Source organism: Colletotrichum paranaense (assembly GCF_030867605.1).
Source record: "Colletotrichum paranaense strain IMI 384185 chromosome Unknown Scaffold_4.1, whole genome shotgun sequence".
Classification (NCBI taxonomy): domain Eukaryota; kingdom Fungi; phylum Ascomycota; class Sordariomycetes; order Glomerellales; family Glomerellaceae; genus Colletotrichum; species Colletotrichum paranaense.
The window spans coordinates 1,918,543-1,943,792 of record NW_026848962.1 but is presented as its reverse complement, the minus strand read 5'-3'; the positions used below and the strand labels follow the sequence as shown (position 1 = coordinate 1,943,792).

Here is a 25,250-nt window from a genome sequence, read left to right as displayed (position 1 = left end):
ATTTCCGGTTGTAGATGGTGTACCAATACAACAAGCTTGATAGATGCTGACGGTCCATTGAGTTTACTGCAAAAACAAGATGTTTTCTTGTCCAGATATCCCTGTAATCATATTCTTGGAAGATGATATTGCTTTGACAAAATCAAGGCCACCGATAGACAGGTACAACCCTGAAAATTGGTATTTAGACATTTTTGTAGTATGGTCGAATAAACATTTCGAGCGACAAAGCTCTTCCAGCATTCTAGGGAAGCAAATGGTTTATCAAGGTGTGTGAAACAGCAATTGTCCGATGCTTTACTCAAGGCCGCTGGTTAGCATAATATTCCATCGCGCCCGTCTATAAGAGGTCGCTGTTAAATTCACCAGGTGTTGTCGATGAAATTAGCTATGTTGATATCCAACAAAAAAATGAGAAATCATCGACGCGTAGACAAAGGTCATGTTCATAGCACATTACTATAAGTAGGTACACATTATACATTTAGAGTTTTAGTGGCGCTTGAGCGACCTTGATCTTGCGCGAGGCATTTTTCTTAGCAAGTTAGCTGCTCTTGCACATGCGTCCATTGTTATCCACAGTCCAAGCCTCGCTACCGACAGCGGCCACGTTATACAGCAGACCCTTGGGGTCGTACTTGTTCTTGATGCCCAGCAGATCCTCGTAGTTTACGCCGTAAAACGTCTCCTGCCAATCCTTCTGCTGGAAATCGGCCTCGTTAATGTACGCGCCCGCGCCCGGGGTAGCCGCCTCGATGACGGGCTGCACGACCTCGGTCATGCGCGTCTGCTCAGCCACCATGTCCTCAAAGGGCACCTCGAAGCTCCAGGGGAGGGTCAGGGAGACCTGGACGATGGAGTCGCGCCACTGGGGCAGGACGGCGTTGAACTTGGCGCTCTCATCGGCGCCGTCGTGGCCAAAGTGCGAGACGTTGAGGCCGACGCCGATGTAGGTGACGCCCAGCTCGACCAGCTGCCGCGCGGTGGGGCCGAAGTCGGGGAGGACGGCGCGGGGCAGGAGACGGCCGCCGAAGAGTTGGGTGCCGACTTGGATGTTGCCGGAGGGAAGGGGGCCCCAGTAGTTGTTGTAGTGGTCGCGGTAGCTGTCGAAGGAGGTGAGGTTCGGCTGGAGGGTAATGTTGAGCTGGGCAAGGGAGTCGGTGAAGGGCTGGAGGATCTGTTCAACCTCGGCCTGGGTCTTGTTGTAGGCCGTCATGGCCGGGGACTGGAGGAAGCCCGGGCCGAAGAAGTAGATGATCATGACGCCCGAGTCGACGATGGCCGGGAGAGCAGCGTGGAAGGCGTCAATGACTTGGTACAGCGTCTCGTTGTCGGCGACGGTGACGGCGAACTTGGCACCGCTGACGGGGGCGTCGGGGTGGGCGCGGGTGGTGATGGAGGTGACGACGCCGTAGTTGCCGCCGCCGCCTCCGCTCAGGGCCCAGTACAGGTCTTCATTCTCTGCTCTCGAGGCCGTGAGGAGCTCTCCCGTCGGGGTGACGACCTCGAAGGAGAGGGTGTTGTCGGCGGCCAGGCCGTAGATGGTGCTAAGAGCAGAGTGGCCGCCGGCTTGAACATAGCCTCCAGCAATGCCAACGGTAGGACACTCTCCCGTAACGACGGCAAGCCCAGCTTCGTTGGCGGCGGCGATGGCCTCGAAGCCTTGCACGCCCGCGCCAGCCTTGAGGGCCTTGCCGGCGTAATGCTCATCATCCCAGTCCACGATCTCGGTTCCCTTCAGGTAGTGGGTCCAGATGGCCAGGGCACCGGCACCGGTCGACCGGCCGTTGTAGTCGTGACCCGTGTTGCGGATGATGAAACGCACATTCTTTTCATCCGCGAACTTGAGCACGGCCTGGACGTCCGCGGGCCCAGAAGCGTTCACTGCGTAGCTGACATAGTTACCCAAGGTGCAAGGGACGTCTTGCGCCGTGAAAGGGTCGCAGCTGGCGTTGGCGAACAGGGGGGCCATAACCGAGGAGGAGGACTCCATGCTGCGAAGTTGGACGCGAGTCATTAGTCCTTGTCCATGATAGCTCTCACACGCGCAGGACGCGGGTTTGGGTCACGCAACTCCTCAAAGAGGGAGGTGTGACTGCAAGCTGAATTTGAGCCGGAAGGGGGGAAGAAAGCAAGCGAGAAAGGCTACGAGGTAGAAGAGACAGAGCGAGAATAGCAAACTCACTGGACTTCCGAATAGAGCCACGCCTCCTGAAGACGAGCGCACTCAGTCGCGTTGTAAGCATCGCCGTGACATGCGCTTCCCAGCGGGACGGTAGCGACCAGACGTCCCCCAACGGTCTCGTTGAGCTGCGCCCATGTGTTCGCAGAGGGCCATCCCGCGTCTCCGGGCAGATACTTGCACGAAGGCGCCGTCGTCGTCGAGTTTGTCGAGGAGCTGCCCAGGCCCGAGCACCTGGCGGCGACGGAAGCGCTTCCGCCGGCCAGGACCAAGGAAGCGAGGATCGAGACGCGCATCTTGGCAATGGGGGTAAGGTTATTTCGAGAGAGGAACGTGCTTTCTCTAGGCTAGGCTCTTAGCTTCCTCGCAGATCGCTGCACAGTCCGAGCAGTAAAAACTCAGAAAAGGAGGCGGAGGAAGGACGATGTCGCGAGAGCGAAAAGGCGGAGAGGGGGTGAGAGGGGGCCAAAAGAGACACAAACCACTTTGGAAAAGTTTCACACGAGGCAGATGCTCTGATATTGTATATGCGACGCTGCCCAAAGTGGACTCTTTCTTCCCTTTACTAAATTGCCTCAATCTGTATTGCCGTCTTGTCCACCGGGCAAAGATACAAGAGGGCGCAATATTCCCACTCAATGACCAGCACTTTCTGCGCGGTTTTGCACAATTCTGGACATGATCTCCGGGGGTTCGTCGGGGTAAACCGCTGCGCCCCCCCGCAAGCCGGTGCCGTCTGCCGTTGGTCGGCTCATTTTTGCTGACGATTCGTACCTTGCATCCTCAATATGCAGGCGGGCCAGTCGTTGGAACCAACAACAAACTGCGGGCATACGCAGTAAAGCCGGGCACCATGGATACCATATAGTACTCCGTAAGATGTGGGAAATCTCTGTCCCTCGGTCCGCCTAATCCTCGGTAAACTAGTCAAATGGAGAAATCCAAAAGCCGTGTTTCCGCTGCGAACCCTTGAACCAACGGTGTAAAACCGCACTTCCTCATCTTGGCGGTGGGAACCGCGCGCGGGGGGTGGTTTATGGTATTGAAGTGAACGGGCAAGGGTCGCGGCGCGGGGGACCCACATCCGGGGGTGGTCCGGCCTCCCGATTTGCCTCGCCGGGCTCGCCGCATCTCGGCACCCCTGCCCGCGCTTGACTCGTGAACGCCTGGGCGGGACGGACCTGGGTCATCCGCGAAACCTTAATCTCGAAGGACTGGGGTTTCTACAGGTTGAAAGCCCTCTATAAAGATCAGATATCACAAAAGGCGGCCCTGTCGTTCATTTCGTTTTTTATGCCCTGCCGGTGCTTGTGAACCCCAGCTTGCTAGGGTAATTATTTATTCTTCCCTCCCTCTCTGGTCGTATCGTCGTACGTGCAATGGATAGTAGGGCGGGAACACGGGCTTTCTTGGGGAACCGATTTGATCGATCATCGATCAGATGTTCCGTCCACTTGCCCAGGCCTTGAGCGGGCCAGGAAAAGCGAGGCGAAAGTTTGAAAATAGATGAGCGTGAGGGATACGAGCAGTGTCTTGGATGGTGTGTTTTGCATAGTCTCGCATCATTGCGAGGGTCTCACAGACACAAGATCTTGGGGGAGCCTGGACTTCTGGTGGCGGATGACAAACAGGGAGGAGAGATGGCCACCCCCAGGCCCCCTCGAGAGTCGAGACACAGATCCAGGCAAGGTGTGATTTGTGGTGTCTGGCTCTATGAGTGAGACACAACGCGCGCCGTTCGGTGAGCTCTTTGGAATTTGAAGCCGGATCTCCAGGAACAAAGCCATAGTCCAACAAGCCATCGCCGACGCTAAACTATGTCACACCCTGCCATAACGTCAGTACTCAGGACTTGTCGTCCCCGCATGGTGGCCACGAGCTTAAGCTTCTGCCTTCGCCGACTAGTGACTACGCATGCGGCAAATGCGCACACAAATTCCACCGTCGAAACGACGCTGCTGCATCCTTCCCGCCCGGCTGGGTGTTCCCTTTGATCTTCGTAGGCGCCGCGCCGGTGAGCCTAGCGTATCCTTACAAAGTAAGGTGCGAGATAGAGACAAGAGAAGGGGAACTGGGGGAAACTGGGTATTCGTCAATTACCGCCCCGGCACATGTGGAGAATTTGGAAAGCCCGAATCTCTTCAGCAAGCCACTCGCGCAATTTCGACGTCTCACACATGCAGTGCCGCAGCCGCAACGAAATGTGATGCAGCAAGGGTCTGCCACACTACTGGGTTCGGAGACGGGCTTTTATGAGTACGTGGAGAAAGAAGAAGGGCAAGCAGCAAAAAATGGACTTTACCTTCTCTTACTAGTGCGAGTATACCTGGTGTGGGCTGTCCTATACTTGTCTTTAAGGTCAGTGGTCCCAGATTTGATAATTCGCCGTCCCCCGTCCTCCTTTCTACTGGGCTGTTTCCTTGCCGTCGACAACCGAACCTCCTGGACCCAATCATGACTGGCTGGACGTACAATACGTCTGATGACGTACCGACCGATGGACCACGAATAACGGCAGTTTGCCTGACTTTTACCATCATTGCGCTCTTGTTGGTGTGTTTGCGGTGGTATGTTCGGACGACGTTGGTCAAGGCTGTTGGCTACGGTATGTGGGATCGGACTCGAATGATACCAGGCAGGGGTCTATCGCGCAGGGCAAAGACTAACAAAGCGAATCTCTAGATGACTGGGTGATCGTCGTCTCCTGGGTAAGTCAACATCAAAGTCTCGTTCCCTTTTTGACAGTTTCTTTGAATACTGACGAAAGCTTTGTAGCTCGGGGCTTGCGGCTACACAGTCTGCAGTGTAATACGTAGGAATCCCTCTTTTGTTGAGCTAGTGCCAGACTCAAATCTGACCGAAGTGTAGAGACAAAATGGGGCTTGGGGATCACCAGACTTGAGGACATGCCTCCGCAAAATGTGCTTCCCTTTGGCAAAGTAAGAAGACGTACAAGCCGTGGAATCTACTCAACATTTGCTAATTGTCATTCCAATAGCTTCAATTCATTGGCGGTCCATTGTAAGTATCTCGCAAACTACCCTTGCAGCGTACAACGTGAACTACAAATAAGTACGGACTCAGCTGACAATGCACCATCAGCTACGTCCTCGGCATCTGGGGCTTCAAGATGAGCCTGCTGTTCTCCTATCTGCGATTCTTCCCGGCCGGCGGCTACAAGATTGGCACCATCATCGTAGCGGTAGCTTGTACGATGGGACACATTGCCTTCATGTGTGTCTTCATCTTCCTGTGCACACCGGTACGTCTTTCTCAACATCCCCCCTTCTACCGAGGCCATGTGTCGACTAACACAGGGCAACACGCGACCAGATTGAGAAGCAATACGATCCATCGATCCCAGCAAACGAAGGCCACTGCGTAGACGCAATCACATTCTACCTAACTTTCTCATCCTTGACCATCGTATTTGACGTCATCATGTAAGTCCCAGATTCATCATCCACGCGTTGTATACATGTGCCTCCCGAGACATTGTTGCTGATGACAGACTGTGAAAACACAGAATGTTCCTCCCCTTCCCCGTAATCCTCAAATCCCAAATCCAAAACCGCAAAAAAATCGTCCTCCTCGCACTCTTCATCCTCGGCATCTTCGTCACAATAATCCAAGCCATCCGAATCCAAACCATAAAAAACCTCGTAAACTACCTCGACTCGGCAAAATCGATCCAGTGGTCCGTCGTCGAGACCTGCATCGGCATCATCATCTCCTGCGTCCCGACGCTGGCGCCCATGGTGAAGTACTTTGCCGAGCGGAGCCGCAACGCGGGCAGCACCACCGGCGGCGGCGGCGGCGCCTCGAGACCAAAGAGTTCAAAGTATGCGCTGCAGACTTGGGGGACGAGGAGGAGCGGGATGCAGCCGCTGGGCACGGGGATCGACAACCGGGACGCGGACGGGACGTCTGTGAGTGGCGGGAGTTTGACGACGAAGCCGGAGGATAGTACGGAGAATATACTCGATCCGGGCGGCGTTGTGTCCAAGGGGAGGACGCTGCATGCCGCGACGCCGAGTGAGCCCGAGTCGTGGACAGATCCGACGGATAAGGAGAGGAAGCAGGATGTTTGAGGAGAACATGTGAGGGAGGAGGATTGGAGGGAGATCACAGGGCATTTTTTCACATGATACCATTTTGAATTTCAAGGTGCTCAGAGCGAACTAGCAAGCGTACTTTCTTGCATTATTTTAGGGACTTTAAAGAAATCAGAGGGAACACTAACCTTGCAAGAAACCGTTATCTATGATCAAGACGTCCTTTGCAAGCTCTCAGGTTTCGACGTGTTGTGTTTGCCTGATTACTCGAGTTGAGTATGGCAGGCAACGCTAATCATATCATCTCATCAAAAAGAAAGAAGCATCCCGGTTCCATTTATGCCCCCGGTCATCCCTTGATCCGTATACGGGGAACAGGCCTTGATCTGTTCCGTTGCAACCATATCGCGATCCTCCACGATCGCAGGCGGAGACACGTATCGCAGGTGGCATATGCCATTGACCATCCGTACCTTGGTATACCCAAAGATTCAAGTCCTTGCTTTGTGAAATATTGCACCGAGAAAAGAAAGTCAATCTGATACACCTATAAGTTGGGGAGTCGTCAACTTCCCATCATTTAGGTAGATTAAAGCCTGCTGATGATAGACAGGTACTATTGCGAAAAGAATGTAGTTGGGATTAACCAACATGCTTAATAACAACTCCTCAAGAGCGACCACAGAGTACCAAAGCTTGAAACATTTTATTCTTCAAAGCTTACTAAGATAGACTCAAACTAGGTAACACGGTACAAATTCGCAGAAACTCAGAAAGTTGATTTATCAAGAGTCTTCTCTCCTTCTTCATTAGCCAAGTTTGATGCAGTAATGCGGACATATGGATATAAGTCTTAACTCATATATTGCTCATGTCACAGACCGTCCATGGTGGAAGTTTTGCAGCTCTGATGATGTGATTGATGGCAGTGACGGGACACAACGGACTGCAGGTTTTGCAAGAGCACCGAGTAGGCTTGTGGTGACAGACCATCATGGAGTAGGTGGAAAACAGATTATGCGATACTATAGTGAACTTTTCAAAGTGATGCTTTGGTAAGTCAGTTTTTATCTGAATGAGGCATAGAAGATAATACGGGTGAAGTCTTCCGGTACACAAATTTCAATATCCTACTGAGCAACATCTCGACATCAAGTATGAGGGCCTATGCGGTACTATTCTTGAAAGCCTAGTGTTTGATTACATGTCATGATGTAGAGTCTCTCTTAGTAAGGTAGACAGGTCGCAGCTTATACCATCTTACCTTGGTCTCTCACATGTCTTCTGCAGCCGAGCAGGACAAACACCGAATCCACTAACACGAGCTGAGTCTAGCTAGCTGCTACACTTATCGCAAAGCTATGACCTGCGCGGTTATTACTTAGAGTTTACTTTAGCGCGGATAATGCAACCGTGTACGTCAGAAATTCTGCCAATGTTGTTTGTCCAGATGACCATCTGATTTCCACAGCTGCCAGGGTTCGTTCCGTCGTCTGTTCTCCACAGGTCGTAGACACATGTTCGAGAGGATGAAGGATCGGGAGAGATGGAATAAAGTCAATTCGTATGCGTGGCTACCTCCCGCAAAGTAAACAATCATTCGTAAATGTTGTCCAACAAAATAAGCAGAGTCGTGTATATATAGAACGCCTGCATTCCATTCTGGAAAATAGTTTCATAAGACCATGAGCGCGTATATCAACACCAAAAACAACAAAGATCAAATGAACATCAAAACACCCCATGATAGACCGTTACCACAAGGCTCATTAAATGAGGAATGTTGTCGCACAGCTTCGCACATATGCCAATGCCATTGAACGCAACAAAGGTATGGTGAGAAAGATGGAAGGGTCAAAGAAGCCAAAATAATCAGGATGGTCGTTGGGAAACTCCCCCTCGCCCCGGTAGGTGCAGACATTTCGAAGCTTCGTCATAATCCACCTAAACAATACCATTCGGGCGGCGGCCACGGGTTGATTCGATGCTGTCTCTCCTCATGGACGTAACCGAGAAACGTCTCGAAATGGCATTGTCAATCTCCACGTGGTCCACGTCGATGTGCTTCTTGGGCACCCAGATGACCTGGATTAGTCCGATGACGGCGAAGAGGGCACAGCTAAACCAGGCGGCAGCAGAACCAGCGAAACTGTAAATGATTCCCACGAGAGGCGGGGAGACAGTTCTCGCCAGACAGGCACCGGACATGGCTACGCCATTGACCTTTCCGAGGGCTTGCGAAGTGGGCGTCGCGTTCTTGATCAGGATCAGGGTAACGGGGCCAATGATGATGCCGTAGAAACTCTGCATGATGAGGGAGAACCAGATACCAGCCTCGGTGAGGCTTTCAGGTAGAGCGGACAAGAAGGGCAGCAGCAAATACGCAGTTGGGTATACGATAATCATGGAAATGAAGGAGCCCCAAACACCGACGCGTTCTACAAAGATGGGGAAAATAAGACCCTGGATGAGCAGTCCAAGGACACCGTTGATGGCCAGATACACACCGACATCGTGGAGGGAGTATCCCAGACCGCCCCGGAAATCGAGTTGTCCGCGCGGATGCTTCAGGTCGGAAGGATCGTCGAGCAGATACGTGGGCAATAGAGTACCGGCGGCCATCTGGTGGTACGAGAAGATGATGAAGGCAATGATAAGCATGACGACGGTCTTGTTGAACGTCTTGACCTTCTTCTGCCCCGTCGCCTGGGCACGCGAGTTCAGGAGGTGTTGGCGCAGGTCTTCGGGGATGACCTTGATTGAGTGTACCGTTCCAAAGGACGATCTCCTGAGGTCAAAGTCGTGCTCGAATGGCAAAGGCAAGCTCGATTCGGCGAAGCGCGGTCGCGAATGGCTAGTGGAAATGGAACGTCGCGGGTTGAAGGTCCGGATGGGTGCGCGGCGCAGGGGCGTGGTCTCATCGACGGCGTCATCATCGTCCACGGCGACGCTATTGCGACCGTTGTGGAGGTCATCGTCCTCCTCGAATTCGAGAGTCTCCTCCAAAAAGAAAGCACCCTGCAAGACGGCCAGGGAGATTGCTGCCATGGACACGAGATTCGGAAGCAAGTAGGGATTCCGGCCGAAAATGCCATCCTCAGAGAAGACCGAAGGGTAGTAGACGGCGGGTTGGGCGAGGAAACCGCCCATGGCAGAGCCAATAATGCCGCCCAGTGTCCATACGAAGGGTTGGACGGCGTAGGCCTTGGCTGTTTCCCCAACAAAAAAAAAAATCAGTACGCTGTCGTTCGCCGCAATTTGCGCCGATAATTACACCGGCATAGAGAGAGAGAAAGAGGGAGACTCACGCTCATGGTCGGGATTTTTGACCATTTCTGCCACCATGGTCTGCATGACGGAAACGTTGCCGTTGAGAGCGCCACCAACAAAACGGGCGAGTAGGGCAACCCAATACGTCTTTGCGAAACCAAAAATCAGACTCGAGATGGCGACACCGACGAGACCAAATAGCACGACTGGTTTGCGACCAATGCGATCGGACAGGGTTCCCCATCCCATTGAGGTGATGGCCTCGGCGACGGCGTAGGCGGAGATCAAAAGACCTGCGTAGAAACCGGCGTCTTCCTCCATGCCGAGATCCTTGACCATCTTATAGGTGTAGGCCAAGATAGAATTGAAGGCGATGGGCTCGGAGAATCGACATATCGCTATATGTTTGTGACGCGCGCGTTAGCCCACAGTCGCAGTGTGTTCCATTGAATGGCACTGGACAGCGCTGATAAGAAGAATAGATTCCTTATCTGAGTTTGTCGAGAATGAGACGGAGGGGAAAGTTGGAAGAGAGAGGATGGGGATGGGCGTACCGAGAACGGCCAGTTGGCGCGTAGGAAATGCTTTGGGGTCTTTTCGTTTTGATGGAGCCATGGTGTGGTATCGTAGATATCGTGAGAGTCTCCTTTGTCTGGATAGCTTGGTGTTTCTCCTACTCTTCTCAGAGGTTGGAATGTTGGAGAGAGTAAGGTACGCAGAGTAAGGTATGGGAGGAAAAGAAGAAAGAGGGTCGGGATGACGATTTTGGCACCATGTTAATTACTGCGGGGTCGTGGAGAGAGGTTGGGGCCTTCCTTGAGGGGGGGGGGCCCTTGGCCTTTACAAGCTTGGGGGGCAGCTCAAGCCGCAAATCGCAGGGCAATGGGGAAGTAATGGCCTGGGGAGTGATAAATGGGGGGCAATGGAGGCAATGGGGGAGGCTTGGGAAAGGCAAGCAATTCCCGTCCTCTACATAATACGCAGTAACGCAGGCAGGTGGAGGGCAGTAGTGACTTGCCTTAGCAGCAGCAACTGCAGCAAGCACAGCGGGCAAGAAATAACGGCATTGGCGGCCCGCGACACCGCCCCACCAAAACGCATGCACCTCACCGCCTGACCGGTTCATGATCGGCGCTTGACCGTTGGCCACACACGTGCAAGCAGCAAGAAGCATCTCATCATCCTTACAGTAACAAGATCCTAACACACGCAGTACGAATACTTATCCCCTTCTTTGCCTCCCCACGTTCATCATCCCGATATCCATGCATGAGGTGTCGTCATGTTGGTGAAGCCTTGGAGATCCATCCGGCACGGCCACGTACAGTTAGTTGTCCTCAGTGGATAGGTATTTATTGTCCAAACCTCAGAACTTGGGGTAAGTAAACATTGAGATTCCTTTGAGACCCCCGAACCAGAGAGCAAGACATGGCGGATTCGGAACTTAATCTGGGGAACTTGACTCAGGTCAGTGCACTCCGTAGTCTTATCGTAGTGTAACCGTCGCACTTGGCGGTTATTGAAATACCTGCCGCTGCCGCCGCCCGCTTGAGGTGAGGTCATGCACCGTGATACCTACACCTACTTTGCTCCTGTACTTAGCGACACCACAGTTGATGATCTCATCCTGCAATTCGAATTCGCCCCCATTTCGAGCACCCATACATCATAACATAGCTCGCCTCAGTCGCCTCCACCACCCATTAGGTAGCAAAACCAATTGACCGACTTGATGTTAGCGCAAGCTCCTTGTCCCTTAGTTGACATGGACTAGCAATGAGGCTCGTCTCACGACAAAAGTAGTGCGACGCTCGGGACTGCCCTTTTTTTTGTCCTGCTCGAATCCGGCCTACCTTGGACAACGACAGGCCGGTCAACCACGGTAGGTAGTAAAGCAAAAAAGCCTCAAATTCGAGTCTGCAATTGTGCCACTTTTCTTTTGTGTAAATTTCCGGAGCCGAACCTCCTGCCGTCTGGGGTCTACCTTGCCTTCCAACATGCTTAGGTTGACTGCCCGCACCTTGGAGCCTCCTTCTTGGACCTGCCAATTTGGAGGAGTTGGAGATCTCAGAACTGGCGGTGTGCTCACAATCTCACTAACTCCCCATCCCACAGGCAATCTCAATCTACCTTGACTCCAAATTTAGCTTCCGAGCAATTGACCGCGCTAAATCTCAATCCAACTTACCTTAGACAGCTTAGGTCTGACATCGTCATGTTCTCGGACACCCTCCCCTGAAATCAACGCCATCATCTACCCAGTACTTAGTGCTCAGTATTCATTCAGCCAAGCGCGACGCGCCTTTTATCCCCTCCAGCCAAATATTTCCCATATCAAAAGTGCTTACACCCCCGAAGTCGATTTAAGACTGAGACACCACCGGGTCGTTTTCCCTGTTCACTGGCAAACTGCCACAAGTTCTTTTGAGCTCATCACGGCGCAGCCTTCACGAGTTGACGCGGTTTCCCAAATGACAATGCTTCATACTCGCCGGCGACGATGTGAAAGCCACAGGCTTTCAGGGCCTGGAAGCTCATGCCTCGCCTTCCATAGCGATTCAGATTACCCATCAACAAGCAAAACCAGTGGATTTATGCGCGCTCTCTTGAGAGACGCAAGAGTTACCTAAATAGTATCTGTGTTCATCACACATGGAGTCGTCTCCCAGCCTAGTGTTTCACCGCTCATCACGTTGCAGCATAGTATACAACATTCTGTCCTTCCAAGCGACCTAAATGAGAAGGCTAGCGTCATTGCTGGCTGTGAATGGGCCTTCAGGCTCATTCATATGTCCGCGACTTGAGTGGCTTTCAAGTTCCATCGTCTGTGTTCTTTGGAACTCGTAGACTGGGACACGACTCTGGGCTGGACGCGGACCCGAGAACAAGGAGTGTGGAATTCAATGAGCAAGCGATCAAGATATATGTTAAGGTCTCATTACTCTCCCAAGTCTGCCTTTATCGTCGTGGCTGTTTTCCCATTACCTGACATTAGATGAACACATCGAAGCACCGAAGCAGGTAAACAGGTAAGCAACCTCCCGCGTGCTCCCGCCCAAAGGCCATACATACTTGGGGCGCCATCAGGAAACAGACCCTAGGGCCCCCTTCTTGAGCCTCAAGAACAATATAGCCTCGCATCGCGTTAAGAAGGGTATGTACCAAGAGATACGAATGGAGCCCGGATCGTTCCAGGCATGATTCCCTTGAGTCAACACAACGAGTATCTGGTAACTATTGTTCAAACACTGATTCCTACATATCTTCTGCGGTTTTTGCCAAAGACTGGCCAAGGGTGCTGCCCCGATCTTGAACGGTTTAAAGGTTTGCGTCGATGGATGGATGTTCTGAGCCGTTATCTGGACCTAGCATAATTCGTCCCCAGTGAACCCCTTGACGGCGGACGCGCGCCGCTAGGCAGGGGCCCAGGGTGTTGGTGGGACAGATGGATAACGCGGGGAAGCAAGGGTTTCGGACGTTGACGGTGACTCTTCAAAACCCCAGGCAAATCTTCTCGAGAGCTTGGAAGAGTTCTCGTCTATATTGGAGTGTGCTATTCCTAGACTTCACCTTGAAGCTTGAGAAGATAAAGAGGATCTAGTTTTAGTGGAACAGATGTTGAAATGATTCTCGAATCCCTTCAGTTCCAAGCAATGAAGAGTCGCAATTTCATGGACTCGTCTCGATGATAAGCTTGGCTCTTCGTCGAACGTAGATGTGTAACATGAGAGTCCCATCGCCTACTCTACAGTCCCTGCTTTATTACCTGTCTCTATCCTTCGTCACCAAGTGATGGGTCCCCTTACTGCTTTGGTACATTTGACCTTACCAACGCCCAATCCCTACATCGACTGCGTCGTTACACTGTCTTTCGGAAAGCGTTTACCTGCCGATGTAATCAAGACGCAACTATTCTATTGAAGCAATGTCTAGATGCACACGTCTTACCCAAACCTTGCTCCCCGCTGTGCCCTTGTTGAGGAAGTTCATGAGCGCAACAGCCGGTATAACAATGGCCGACCTAGCACAAACCTTGTCGCTTCCAAACCACGACCTAACATCCTCCATGATCTATTACCTGTGACCAGAGCCTTCTACTGTCGCCAAAGAAAGACTTGAGGTTTCGCTGCATGGTTGGGATTTGAGTCACTCGACTCTCTGTCACCTCGGATTCCGAACTCTATCGTACTCGGTCCAATGTTATGCTGGATTTCCCAATGGTTATGTCCTCGAACTACTTTTCACTGCCGTCTGTATCCCCATGGAAAAGGGAGAAAAAGATTAGCAAGTCTCTTGTGTTCTGTTCGAGAGAACCAAGAAACCTCACTGGTATTTGTAAGGGCGTCTGCCGAGTTTAGCTTGCTGCCAAAGTCCAGAACAGAACTCATCAACACCAAAGATTGTGAACCCACGAAAGTATCTCTCGATGAAGACCTTTGATTATGGCGAAGACACCGGGATCCAAAGACTCTGACTATGAAGCCAAGTTGTGAATGCTCACCTCAAAGTACAATAATTAGATCTAGCTCTATTGCTTTCCTCCCATTCATTGCAGTTCACATCCAAGCGAGCACACAATCAACAGACATGGGAATCGCAACGAGTCTGAAACTCAACCGATTAGAGCCCGATGACCTCTCCATCGAACCACCTCTCTCAAACATCTGCCGACGCGCTCCCCACAAGGTCTCCGTGCTGTCCTTCATGGAGGACCTCTCACTCTTCGCCATGCTGACCATCACCGCCAACGCCCTCGCCCTCGCAAAGGACGACCTCGCTATCAACCTCACCATAGGCCCTCGCCTCCCACGCCCACTACGCCCTGGGGCGGCTCCGCGTTCCGGGCCGAGCGCGTGCTCAACGAGCTCGCCCACGTCGCAGCCGAGACCGTTTCGCGCCGTGCCACGGAGGCTGAGGGGGTTTAGCGCGATAGGAAGATCATCAGCAGCCGTGCTGGAAGGGCGATGTTGAGGCCGAGGCATTTTGCACCGGCCACAAGCAGGCCTGCTGAACGCGCTCGGCTGATCCAGCGCATTGAAGGCTTCTCGCGGTCTGAAGGCCACGAAGACTGCTACTCGCGACCTGCTCGTGGCCGTTGCCTAGAGGTATATATACTTGAGATTCGCTATCTCGTTGATACGAGACGTCTGACCGACCAGATTTCCACAGCAACTACTGCCGAATCTTCACATCAACTTTGATGAAGCCAATTTTCTTCCCTCGCATGCAAGTTTTTCAAATCTTTGCCATCGAGCCGGCATCCAAGGCGATGTCGACAAAGCAAGAGGTGGACAAAAACGACAATAACCTGAACACGAAAACGAATATAGACTCCCATTGTTTCCTCTTCTCGTAACAGGCTACTTGCCGCCGATGAGACTCAGGATATCGTCTTTTGTTTCAAAACTGTATAAGCGATGGAGGAAAGGACCTCTCGACGCCTTTTGCATATGTTTGGTAGTGGTCGGGCCTCAAGTTGTACGCTCCCCGTCTCCGCGAGATGACAAGGGGTAGACAGTCGGTACCTACATGATCGAGACGCTCGTCTCGGTGAAGGAACAATGGATTCCCGAGAATGGGCATCATATCTTGTCTGCTAGCAACGTAAAGTGCCGGCTGGCTAGTGCGGATTGTCCAGCATCTCCATGATGTTTTGCGAGCCCATACCGAGTATCATAGAGATGGGTTCGAGCAGCCTCTGCGACAAGATCAACACTCGAGTCAAGAAAGAGCGGATGCTATATCTTGCGTTGAGCACTCGGACGACAGCAGAGCCAGAGCTTGAGCTGTCCCAGCATTTAATGTGACAAGATTCCAGGATCTGAAAAACCTGATAAGCCGGTGCATTTCACATGGGCCATACAACAAGGCAGGCAATTCTACTCATCAAGGGTGACCATCGAGTATTTACGATGGGCGAATGTATGTACGCTCAATCATTGCGGTCCCCCTCACGTGCCCGTAGGCCGAGGGGCACCGCACCCAAGATTGTTCGCTTCCTTCTCCATTTCGATCTCCGTGTCCGATGGTCCTGGGTCCAGCAGAAGAGCGAACCTCTCAACAGACATTTGTTTTCACGAGAACATGAATGTTTTATTTTGCGTTGTTCAATAATGAAGAAGAAAGGAGGAAAACAGAGCAAAGATGCGCTGCGTAGGCCGCGTTTTGTAGTGCGCCGCGAGAATTTTTTGGCAGGGTCCGTGCCTCAGGCAGCCAATCAACTCAACCCGACTGGACGACCCAAATGGGCGGGCACGAGGAAGACTGGGAATGAAAGGAAAGAAGGGTCCTTCCTTTGCGGTGCCCCCCTGCCTTCCAAGTGTTTGACACCCGCGGCCGGTCTTCGGCAAGCTGCGCTCCCCAGTGGGTCAGCTGCAACGACATGCCGTCACTGGGTGCTAGTCATTCCCAATCTCCCGCCCGTGCTGCTAGCACCAAGATAATCTCCCCTGGGATTGGGAATTGGAGATTGCTTCTCCAAACACCAATACAACAAAATCACACATACACACAAGATGGCCAAACCGACAGCAATGGCCGTAGACGCCCTTCCGAGGTTCCTGCTTCCTAGACTCAGCTGGACTGGTCCTGCGACAGCATCCCAAGCCCTACGGCCTGTTTCGGCACTCCCTCCGAGCTCGCGCCGTCGGATGCACACCCGAACCAGTGCTTTCCACGATTCGAATTTACCATCCAGATGCCGCAGCAATGGCTTCAAGACCGAGCGCGCCTCGATACTGGCGAGCCCGGGCCTCACGAGGTCCTTCCATGCGACTCCTTCGAGGCAAAGAGACCACCACTTTGATACCTTGAAGTTCGTCCAGCGGATGAAGAGCGAGGGCTTCACGGAGGTGCAGGCCGAGGCCACGATGAAGGTCCTGAACGATGTAATACAAGAAAGGCATGCGACAGCGCCCTTATTTAGAATATTCATCCCTTCTAATAGCAGAGCAGCATACAGAACCTCACCCGAACCATGGTCCTCCGCGAAGACGCCGCCAAGGCAACCTACACCCAAAAGGTCGACTTTGCCAAGCTACGCTCCGAACTCCTGTCCGCCGATAGCACCGAGTCGAGCACGACGCGCGCGTCCCACGAGAAGCTCGGCAACGACATTGCGAAGCTGAGCTCCCGGCTGCGCGACGAGATCGGCAGGACGCAGGCCAGTGTCCGCCTGGACCTCAACCTGGAGAAGGGTCGCATCCGCGAGGAGGCTGTCGGCCAGGAGCTCAAGATCAAGGAGACGGAAACAAAGATTGAGCAGGAGGTGGCGGCGCTGCGCGAGAAGCTTGAGCAGGTCAAGTTCCAGACGCTGCAGTGGCTGATGGGAGTGTGTACCGGTTTCGCCGCTCTGCTTCTTGGTGCCTGGAGGTTGCTCATGTAAACGGACCCAACCCCTGGGCTCGGCATTGGCGCATTGTCGCACATCGCTGGCGGCGTTTCCAGAGTCAAGTGGAATATGCCAATGCACTTTGAGAATGCAACATGCAGCATCCACGTAAGAGGACGTTCATCCCATCTTACCTTTGTTCGCAGCTGCCCTGCGTTGAATACGCGCGACATTTATCCAAACGGGCCGCTGCCTTGTGGTACGCAGATCCCAGGTTTCATGACCAGGCAGCTTGTCTCGAATATTGTAAGAAAGTCCTTATATGCACTTGCCAGATAGAGGATTGGGTACGAAACCCTCCAGTAAAATGAGTTCACCATCATATAAGACATTTCTCCCGAATCACACTTTGCTTCCGCCGAAACCTCTCTTCTAGCTTCTTCCAAACCCCCGTTTTCTCTACCCCGTCTACCCATGCACATCTCCCGAGCTTTGAATATGTCAGCATCACCAAGATCCCAAGATGAATCCCACTATGGTTTTTCCATCTTTCCCTCGTGCCTTTCGATGATTCTGTAGACATCACATCAGTCATGCCTCAATCCTGTGAATTGAGCAACACCATCAACGATATGGATATAGAACCTGAAAACCCGACGACCTACGGCTGGGCCTTCGGCGCGTACGAGAGAGTTGGCCCGGATACAGGGGCTTTGAAGCTCAGCGGAGCTTCTTTTGACGTCAAGGTAAGTCTCTCCCGCTAGTTTCCATATCGAAATCGCGTCTGACTCGCTTCGTAGACGTCTCCCAGTCATATGGAGAACACATACGTTGATCACCTCTCATGGCTACTGCAAGTCGATCATATCTACGGAATACCTTAGTCGCGTGTCAACTGATGTTTCTTAAGATCTTGGTTTCCGCATAATGCCGAGCACCTCACAATCTACTTCACGTCAGCTACGGAGAGGATTCGCTTTTCTATTCCGGAACCCATCGTTGCACAGAATTTTCGTAACTTTCCCATTTTTAGCCTAGGACGAGACCCTTGGAAGAAGGAACAGCCGCTGCCTCGCGAGTACGAGTTTCTAAGTGAAGATGCTGATGCCTCTGGCCTCATCATGAGCTTACTCGTGACGGGAACCTTCCCTAAACATCCGCATGCCAGTGTTCGGTCGGCGTCCGACATGACTACCGAACTCATCTACGCCGGCGAATTGTCATTTAAGCTCGGTCTTCGCTGTATCAAGCGTTTCCGCTGCGCAGTATCTCTTCACTTGCGACAGTTGCTGCTAGAGGACCGAACAGCGCTGCTCGAAAGGCACATTACTAGCCTGTACAAACTCCTTGCCCGGCGTAAACTTTGCGCCCTTTGGGGGTTCAGACAGATGTTTGCGCAGGCAATGGTCAAGCTTGGTTGCGTCACTCGGACATCAGCCCAGTCGAGCCTGTGGACCTTTGCCCAGGCTCCGCCAAATTTGACACCATATGGGATGGTGATGACCCGGAGGAATGGTCGATTATCGTCAAACATTGCCTTGGCCTTACAGGCCAGAGCGTACGTTTCAAAGCCGATGTTAGGTGGTACATGATCCAGACGCTTGAGAATAAAACGAAGTTTAGCTCGGTTATCGCAGGTGAGTTGAGTTCGTTATTCTCAAAGATCTACCAGGCACTAATAGCACCATCGACTAGATGCATCCCGCCATCCTGTTACTCTACTAATCCCAGGCAGCCCACTCCCACCTGTCACTTGGAGCTTTGTCACCTACCGCTACAGTGATCCCCTCGTACCTGCTGGAGGCAAAGTGAAGGCTCAACGCTTTACTACGACGGAACTTTCGCGAAGTGGCTGACCCCGGTCTAGTGACGGTCCTGACCAACCTCGGTTTGCTCTATGTTTCGGGCACATGATTTTGCTGTGAAGTACCGTTCATTCATAAAGATGCCGACAAATTTGTAGTTGGCATGGCAATTTGAGATACGAGTCATCAATTGAGCCTGGAGTCGAGATGTTCCGCAAAGAAAGGGCGGATGGTGAATTGCGTTGAGTTTGCGAATGTGACAGAATTCTTGCAAGATGATTGAAATCTGGGCAAGTAATTTTCAGTGAAGTAGGTGACATGACTCTGAACACCACATCTACAGACTTCTCACACTCCCTTGCCTTGTGTGCCTAGTACATCAGTACTCATTACCTTGCCATACTGCGTATGTGTTCATGATCCGGGACCCAAAAAAGGCTCCCGGGCTAAGGTAGGCTGGTCGGTCGCCGGACACGGGAGGTGATTAGTCGCTTATGTCATCCCGCATCCGGTCAAACATGCCTCCGGTCAGGAACCTGGAAACGGACACCATAGCAAGATAGCCACGTGACAGGCCCATGGCCATCCAGCCAGTGAAGGTTGAAGAGACAAGTGCACGGTCCAGATGGGTGGATACTTGGCTGAAGACAGCAAAGACCGGCAGGAGCAAGCAAGCCTGGCACGCCTGGCCAGCAAGGCAAGCAGTGAGGGTGGAAAGCTGGCAGCAAACCACAGACTTTAGGCGTCGCGCACCTGGCTCAGTGCGCAACAACCTGGCACTGGACTGGCAGGAACGAACCGAACAGGCAACGTAAGGTACTGCACCTAAAATAATCTCCAACCTTCCACCTCACCACAAGCGAACTACGTATCCCGTACCCATCTTTCCCATTCCCATTCCTCCCACCACCACCACCACCGCCGCCCCAAACAAAACACCACCATCACCGTTTGCCCAGCAGATTGTCATCACTGCGAGGTGCATCGTTACCCCGTCTTTACGTCTCCTCTTTACCGCTCTTTGTTTCCCTGTATTAATTGCCTTGTACGCATTCAGTCGGGTCGCAAGGAAGCTATCCCCAGCTCCTACTCCTATCTCTCCCAAATACACGACATCCACGTCGCCGTATCCACGAAATCCCGCGACACCCGATCAGCTGCGCGATTCGAATCCGCGACCTGACACCACCCAGCTAAGGAGCGCAACTTGGTCTCTGGAAGCTTCTTGTCACACATAACGCCAGTCATGGCGCCACTACCGATCAAGTTCCAGGAGCTGATCCAGCTTCAGACTGCCGGTGTCGAGGACGCTTCCATCGGCTTCAACTCCTGCGTGAGCCATCACCGCCCGACCATCTCCCTGCTCAATGGCATCATCATGACTGACTTGTTCTCTTCCAGACACTCGAGTCAGACTCTTATGTCTGTATTCGGGAAAAGAAGAACGAAGCTGCCCAACCCGAAGTTGTCATCGTCGATCTCAAGAACGGCAACAATGTCACACGGCGCCCCATCAAGGCCGACAGTGCCATCATGCACTGGACTCGTCAAGTCATCGCCCTCAAGGCGCAATCGAGAACACTGCAGATCTTCGATCTTGAGAAGAAGGCGAAACTCAAGTCTACCACAATGAACGAGGACGTCCAGTACTGGAAGTGGATCAGCGAGACCACTTTGGGCCTGGTTACAGATTCAGCAGTCTACCATTGGGACGTCTACGACCCCAGTCAGGCCCAGCCTGTCGAGGTCTTCAAGCGCAATGCTAACCTCAACGTGAGTGCAATGCTTCCTGTATCCTCCGCATGTCACCGAACTGTCTACTAAATACTATCAACCAGGGTTGCCAAATCATCAACTACCGAACCAACGCCGAGGGCAAGTGGATGGTGGTTGTTGGTATCTCGCAACAGCAGGGCCGCGTCGTTGGCGCTATGCAGCTGTACTCCAAGGACCGTGGCATTAGCCAGGCCATTGAGGGTCACGCTGCGGCCTTCGGCTCGCTGCGCCTGGAGGGTGCTCCTGCTGACACCAAGCTCTTCACGTTTGCTGTGAGAACCGCTACTGGCGCGAAGCTTCACATCGTCGAGGTCGACCACGCCGAGTCAAACCCCGTATTCCAGAAGAAGGCCGTCGACATCTTCTTCCCTCCCGAAGCCGTCAGCGATTTCCCCGTGGCTATGCAGGTGTCGCAGAAGTACGGTGTCATTTTCATGGTCACCAAGTACGGATTCATCCACGTCTACGACCTCGAGACCGCCGCCTGCATCTTCATGAACCGAATTTCCAGCGATACCATTTTCACCACCTGCCCCGACAATGAGTCTCGCGGTATTGTGGGCATCAACCGCAAGGGTCAAGTGCTCTTCGTTTCGATCGACGACGCCAACGTTATCCCCTACCTCCTTCAGAACCCGGCCAACACCGATATGGCTATCAAGATGGCATCACGAGCTGGCCTCCCCGGTGCTGATAATCTGTATGCTCGTCAATTCGAGCAGCTCTTCAACAGCGGTCAGTTCATGGATGCTGCCAAGATCGCGGCCAACTCTCCCCGACAATTCCTTCGAACCGCCGAGACGATCGAGAGATTCAAGTCGCTCCCTCAGCAACCTGGTCAAATGTCCTTTGTCCTGCAATACTTTGGCCTCTTGCTCGACAAGGGAGCCCTGAACGAGCACGAGTCTATTGAGCTTGCACAGCCCGTTCTCGCTCAAAACCGTCTCAACCTGTTGGAGAAATGGCAAAAGGAGGGCAAGTTGACTGCGTCCGAGAGACTCGGTGACCTTGTCCGCCCTCACGACCTGAACATGGCCCTCACTCTTTATCTCAAGGCCAACATCCCTCACAAGGTTGTTGCTGGCTTTGCCGAGACGGGTCAATTCGAGAAGATCCTGCCCTATGCCACCCAGGCCAACTACCAACCCGACTACGTCCAACTCCTCCAGCACATCGTTCGTGTCAACCCGGAGAAGGGTGCAGAGTTCGCCACAGCCTTGGCTAACAACGAGGGCGGTTCCCTAGTCGATATCGAGAGAGTCGTCGACATCTTCCAGTCTCAGGGCATGATCCAGCAAGCTACGGCTTTCTTGCTGGATGCGCTCAAGGATAACAGACCTGACCAGGGTCACCTTCAGACTCGTCTCTTGGAGATGAACTTGATGAATGCTCCCCAGGTTGCCGATGCTATCCTTGGAAATGACATGTTCTCTCACTTTGATAAGACTCGCATCGCGACACTTTGTGAACAGGCCGGTTTGGCCCAAAAGGCATTGGAGCTCTACGAGGACCCCGCTGCCGTCAAGCGTGTCGTTATCAACATTGCCGCCACCCCCAACTTCAACATCGACTGGTTGACCGGCTTCTTTGGCAAGCTGTCCGTTGAGCAATCTCTGGACTGCTTGGATGCCATGATCAAGCACAACATCCGCCAGAACCTGCAAGCAGTGGTCCAGATCGCCACTAAGTACTCCGACTTGCTGGGTCCCGTGCGCCTGATTGATCTCTTCGAGAAGTACAAGACTGCTGAGGGTCTCTTCTACTACCTTGGCAGCATTGTCAACCTTTCAGAGGACCCCGATGTTCACTTCAAGTACATTGAGTCTGCTACCAAGATGGGCCAGTTCAACGAGGTTGAGCGTATCTGCAGAGACAGCAACTACTACAACGCCGAGAAGGTCAAGAACTTCCTCAAGGAAGCCAGACTTCAGGAGCAGCTGCCTCTTATCATCGTCTGCGACAGATTCAACTTCGTCCACGACTTGGTTCTCTACCTGTACCAGCAGCAGCAGTTCCAGTCCATCGAGACTTACGTCCAGCGTGTCAACCCCAGTCGGACTCCCGCCGTCATCGGTGGTCTGTTGGATGTTGACTGCGATGAGAGCATCATCAAGAACTTGCTGTCGACCGTCAACCCCGCCTCTATCCCCATCGATGAGCTCGTGTCCGAGGTTGAGTCTCGCAACCGTCTCAAGCTTCTTCTCCCCTTCCTCGAGGCTACTCTTGCTGCCGGCAACCAGCAGCAGGCCGTGTTCAATGCTCTTGCCAAGATCTATATTGACTCGAACAACAACCCTGAGAAGTTCCTCAAGGAGAACGACCAGTATGACACCCTCAGCGTCGGTAAATACTGTGAGAAGCGTGACCCCAACCTAGCCTTCATCGCCTACTCCAAGGGTCAGAACGACCTTGAGCTCGTCAACATTACCAACGAGAACGGCATGTACCGCAACCAAGCTCGATACCTGCTCGAGCGGGCTGACCGCGAGCTGTGGACCTTCGTCCTCAGCGAGAACAACATTCATCGCCGTTCCGTGATTGACCAAGTGACCGCCACCGCGGTTCCCGAGTCCACCGATCCCTCCAAGGTCTCCGAGGCTGTTGCCGCCTTCCTTGCCTGCGATCTTCCTCTTGAGCTCATTGAGCTGCTTGAGAAGATTGTTCTCGAGCCGTCACCTTTCAGTGACAACACCAACCTTCAGAACTTGCTTCTGTTCACCGCTGCCAAGGCCGACAAGGGTAAAGTTATGGACTACATCCACCGTATGGACAACTTCAGCGCGCCGGACATTGCATCAGCCTGTATCGACGTTGGTCTCCACGAGGAGGCCTTCGAGATCTTTAAGAAGACTGGTGACAAGACTTCCGCTGTTGATGTCTTGGTAGAGAACGTCGTTAGCATCGACCGTGCCCAAGCTTACGCCGAGGAGGTCGATTTGCCCGAGGTTTGGAGCAAGGTCGCCAAGGCTCAGCTTGATGGCCTGCGCGTCACTGACTCTATCGAGTCCTACATCAAGGCCGATGACCCCAAGAACTACGAGGAGGTTATCGAGACCGCTGCCCGCGCCGGCAAGGACCAGGATCTTATCAAGTACCTCCGCATGGCCAGAAAGACGCTGCGCGAGCCTGCCATCGACACTGCCCTCGCCTTCTGCTACGCTCGTCTGGATGAGCTCGGCGAGCTCGAGGACTTCCTTCGCGGTACCAACGTTGCCAACATCGAGGAGTCTGGTGACAAGGCGTATGAGCAAGGTCTGTACCAGGCCTCTAAGATCTTCTTCACCAGCATCTCCAACTGGGCCAAGCTGGCAACCACCCTCGTCCACCTTGAGGAGTACCAGGCTGCAGTTGAGTGCGCTCGCAAGGCCAACAACATCAAAGTCTGGAAGCAGGTTCACGAGGCCTGCGTTGAGAAGAAGGAGTTCCGTCTTGCCCAGATCTGCGGTCTCAACCTCATTGTTGACGCCGAGCAATTGCAGACCCTTGTCAAGCAGTACGAGCGCAACGGCTACTTCGATGAGCTCATTGGAGTCTTGGAGCAGGGACTTGGCCTTGAGCGTGCTCACATGGGTATGTTCACCGAGCTTGGCATTGCCTTGTCCAAGTACCACCCTGAGCGCTTGATGGAGCATCTCAAGCTCTTCTGGAGCAGAATGAATCTGCCCAAGATCATCCGTGCTTGCGAAGAGGCGGCCCTCTGGCCCGAGCTGGTCTTCTGCTACTACCACTACGATGAATTCGACAACGCTGCTATGGCGGTCATTGAGCGCCCTGAGAACTCATGGGAGCACCAGCAGTTCAAGGAGATCGTCGTCAAGGTGGCCAACTTGGAGATTTACTACCGCGCCATCAACTTCTACCTCGAGCAGCACCCATCCCTGCTCACCGACCTCCTCCAGTCTCTTACTGCCCGTATTGACGTCAACCGTGTTGTCAAGATGTTCGAGAAGAGCGATAACCTGCCGCTCATTAAGCCTTTCCTCGTCAACGTCCAAACTCAGAACAAGCGCACCGTCAACAACGCCATCAACGACTTGTTGATCGAGGAGGAGGACTACAAGACCCTCCGCGACTCTGTGGAGAACTACGACAACTACGACCCCGTCGACCTTGCCTCTCGTCTGGAGAAGCACGACTTGATCTTCTTCCGCCAGATCGCTGCCAGCATCTACCGTAAGAACAAGCGCTGGGAGAAGTCCATTGCTCTCTCCAAGCAGGACAAGCTCTTCAAGGATGCCATCGAGACGGCTGCCATCTCAGGCAAGACTGATGTTGTGGAGGACTTGCTCCGCTACGTAAGTTGTTCTCATCCTACTTGACTACGCATTGAATACTAACACGTCACAGTTCGTCGACATTGGTAGCCGTGAGTGCTACGTCGGCATGCTCTACGCTTGCTACGAGCTCATCCGCCCCGACTTGGTCCTGGAGATCTCTTGGCGCAGCGGCCTTACCGACTTCGCCATGCCTTACATGATCAACATGTTGTGCCAGCAGACCAAGGACTTGGCCGCTCTCAAGGCCGACAACGAGGCTCGCAAGAGCAAGGAGAAGGAGCAGGAGAAGGACGAGACCAACACTCCTATCCTTGGCGGCAACCGCCTCATGATCACTGCCGGTCCCGGCGGTATGGGCGCTCCTCCCGCGCCCTACGGTCAGACCAACGGCTTCGCTCCCCAGCCTACTGGCTTTGGATTCTAGATGAGGACACCAGAACGTGGTTGGATTTTTGTGCCTCTAGCGAGGCTACATGATAGGGCCACACAGTTTTATCCCCGGTCTATTATTTTCGGCGGCATGAGGTATCTGGCGGCTGGTGGGGTCTACTCACC

General features: G+C 53.1%; 9 protein-coding genes across 9 annotated transcripts; 7 read left to right on the top strand and 2 right to left on the bottom strand.

The window, feature by feature from the left end:
* Window positions 1-544: 544 nt before the first annotated feature.
* CPAR01_05644 (FAD binding domain-containing protein) lies at window positions 545-2,478 on the bottom strand (the record flags this gene model as incomplete). The annotated part of the gene is made up of 2 exons (XM_060489920.1): window positions 545-1,994; window positions 2,186-2,478. The coding sequence occupies 2 exons, from the start codon at window positions 2,476-2,478 to the stop codon at window positions 545-547; spliced, it is 1,743 nt and encodes a 580-aa protein (XP_060351386.1).
* Window positions 2,479-4,636: 2,158 nt separating this feature from the next.
* On the top strand, window positions 4,637-6,273 carry CPAR01_05643 (uncharacterized protein; the record flags this gene model as incomplete). Its single annotated transcript, XM_060489919.1, has 8 exons — window positions 4,637-4,787; window positions 4,865-4,890; window positions 4,958-4,994; window positions 5,051-5,121; window positions 5,181-5,203; window positions 5,285-5,444; window positions 5,516-5,625; window positions 5,709-6,273. 8 exons carry the CDS (start codon window positions 4,637-4,639, stop codon window positions 6,271-6,273), a joined length of 1,143 nt encoding a protein of 380 aa, XP_060351385.1.
* A 1,908-nt stretch (window positions 6,274-8,181) lies between these two features.
* On the bottom strand, window positions 8,182-10,122 carry CPAR01_05642 (major facilitator superfamily transporter; the record flags this gene model as incomplete). Its single annotated transcript, XM_060489918.1, has 3 exons — window positions 8,182-9,446; window positions 9,546-9,905; window positions 10,062-10,122. The coding sequence occupies 3 exons, from the start codon at window positions 10,120-10,122 to the stop codon at window positions 8,182-8,184; spliced, it is 1,686 nt and encodes a 561-aa protein (XP_060351384.1).
* Window positions 10,123-14,094: 3,972 nt separating this feature from the next.
* CPAR01_05641 (uncharacterized protein) lies at window positions 14,095-14,478 on the top strand (the record flags this gene model as incomplete). Its single annotated transcript, XM_060489917.1, has 1 exon — window positions 14,095-14,478. One exon carries the CDS (start codon window positions 14,095-14,097, stop codon window positions 14,476-14,478), a length of 384 nt encoding a protein of 127 aa, XP_060351383.1.
* Window positions 14,479-15,419: 941 nt separating this feature from the next.
* CPAR01_05640 (uncharacterized protein) lies at window positions 15,420-15,950 on the top strand (the record flags this gene model as incomplete). The annotated part of the gene is made up of 1 exon (XM_060489916.1): window positions 15,420-15,950. The coding sequence occupies one exon, from the start codon at window positions 15,420-15,422 to the stop codon at window positions 15,948-15,950; it is 531 nt and encodes a 176-aa protein (XP_060351382.1).
* A 72-nt stretch (window positions 15,951-16,022) lies between these two features.
* Window positions 16,023-16,891, top strand: CPAR01_05639 (uncharacterized protein; the record flags this gene model as incomplete). The annotated part of the gene is made up of 2 exons (XM_060489915.1): window positions 16,023-16,394; window positions 16,454-16,891. The coding sequence occupies 2 exons, from the start codon at window positions 16,023-16,025 to the stop codon at window positions 16,889-16,891; spliced, it is 810 nt and encodes a 269-aa protein (XP_060351381.1).
* Window positions 16,892-17,430: 539 nt separating this feature from the next.
* CPAR01_05638 (uncharacterized protein) lies at window positions 17,431-18,693 on the top strand (the record flags this gene model as incomplete). The annotated part of the gene is made up of 5 exons (XM_060489914.1): window positions 17,431-17,583; window positions 17,638-17,720; window positions 17,871-18,395; window positions 18,461-18,474; window positions 18,533-18,693. 5 exons carry the CDS (start codon window positions 17,431-17,433, stop codon window positions 18,691-18,693), a joined length of 936 nt encoding a protein of 311 aa, XP_060351380.1.
* An 824-nt stretch (window positions 18,694-19,517) lies between these two features.
* Window positions 19,518-19,880, top strand: CPAR01_05637 (uncharacterized protein; the record flags this gene model as incomplete). Its single annotated transcript, XM_060489913.1, has 2 exons — window positions 19,518-19,636; window positions 19,700-19,880. Coding segments are annotated over 2 exons (300 nt in total), but the record flags the coding sequence as incomplete, so codon positions are not given.
* An 8-nt stretch (window positions 19,881-19,888) lies between these two features.
* CPAR01_05636 (uncharacterized protein) lies at window positions 19,889-25,119 on the top strand (the record flags this gene model as incomplete). The annotated part of the gene is made up of 4 exons (XM_060489912.1): window positions 19,889-19,975; window positions 20,044-20,415; window positions 20,481-24,713; window positions 24,766-25,119. The coding sequence occupies 4 exons, from the start codon at window positions 19,889-19,891 to the stop codon at window positions 25,117-25,119; spliced, it is 5,046 nt and encodes a 1,681-aa protein (XP_060351378.1).
* Window positions 25,120-25,250: the final 131 nt, after the last annotated feature.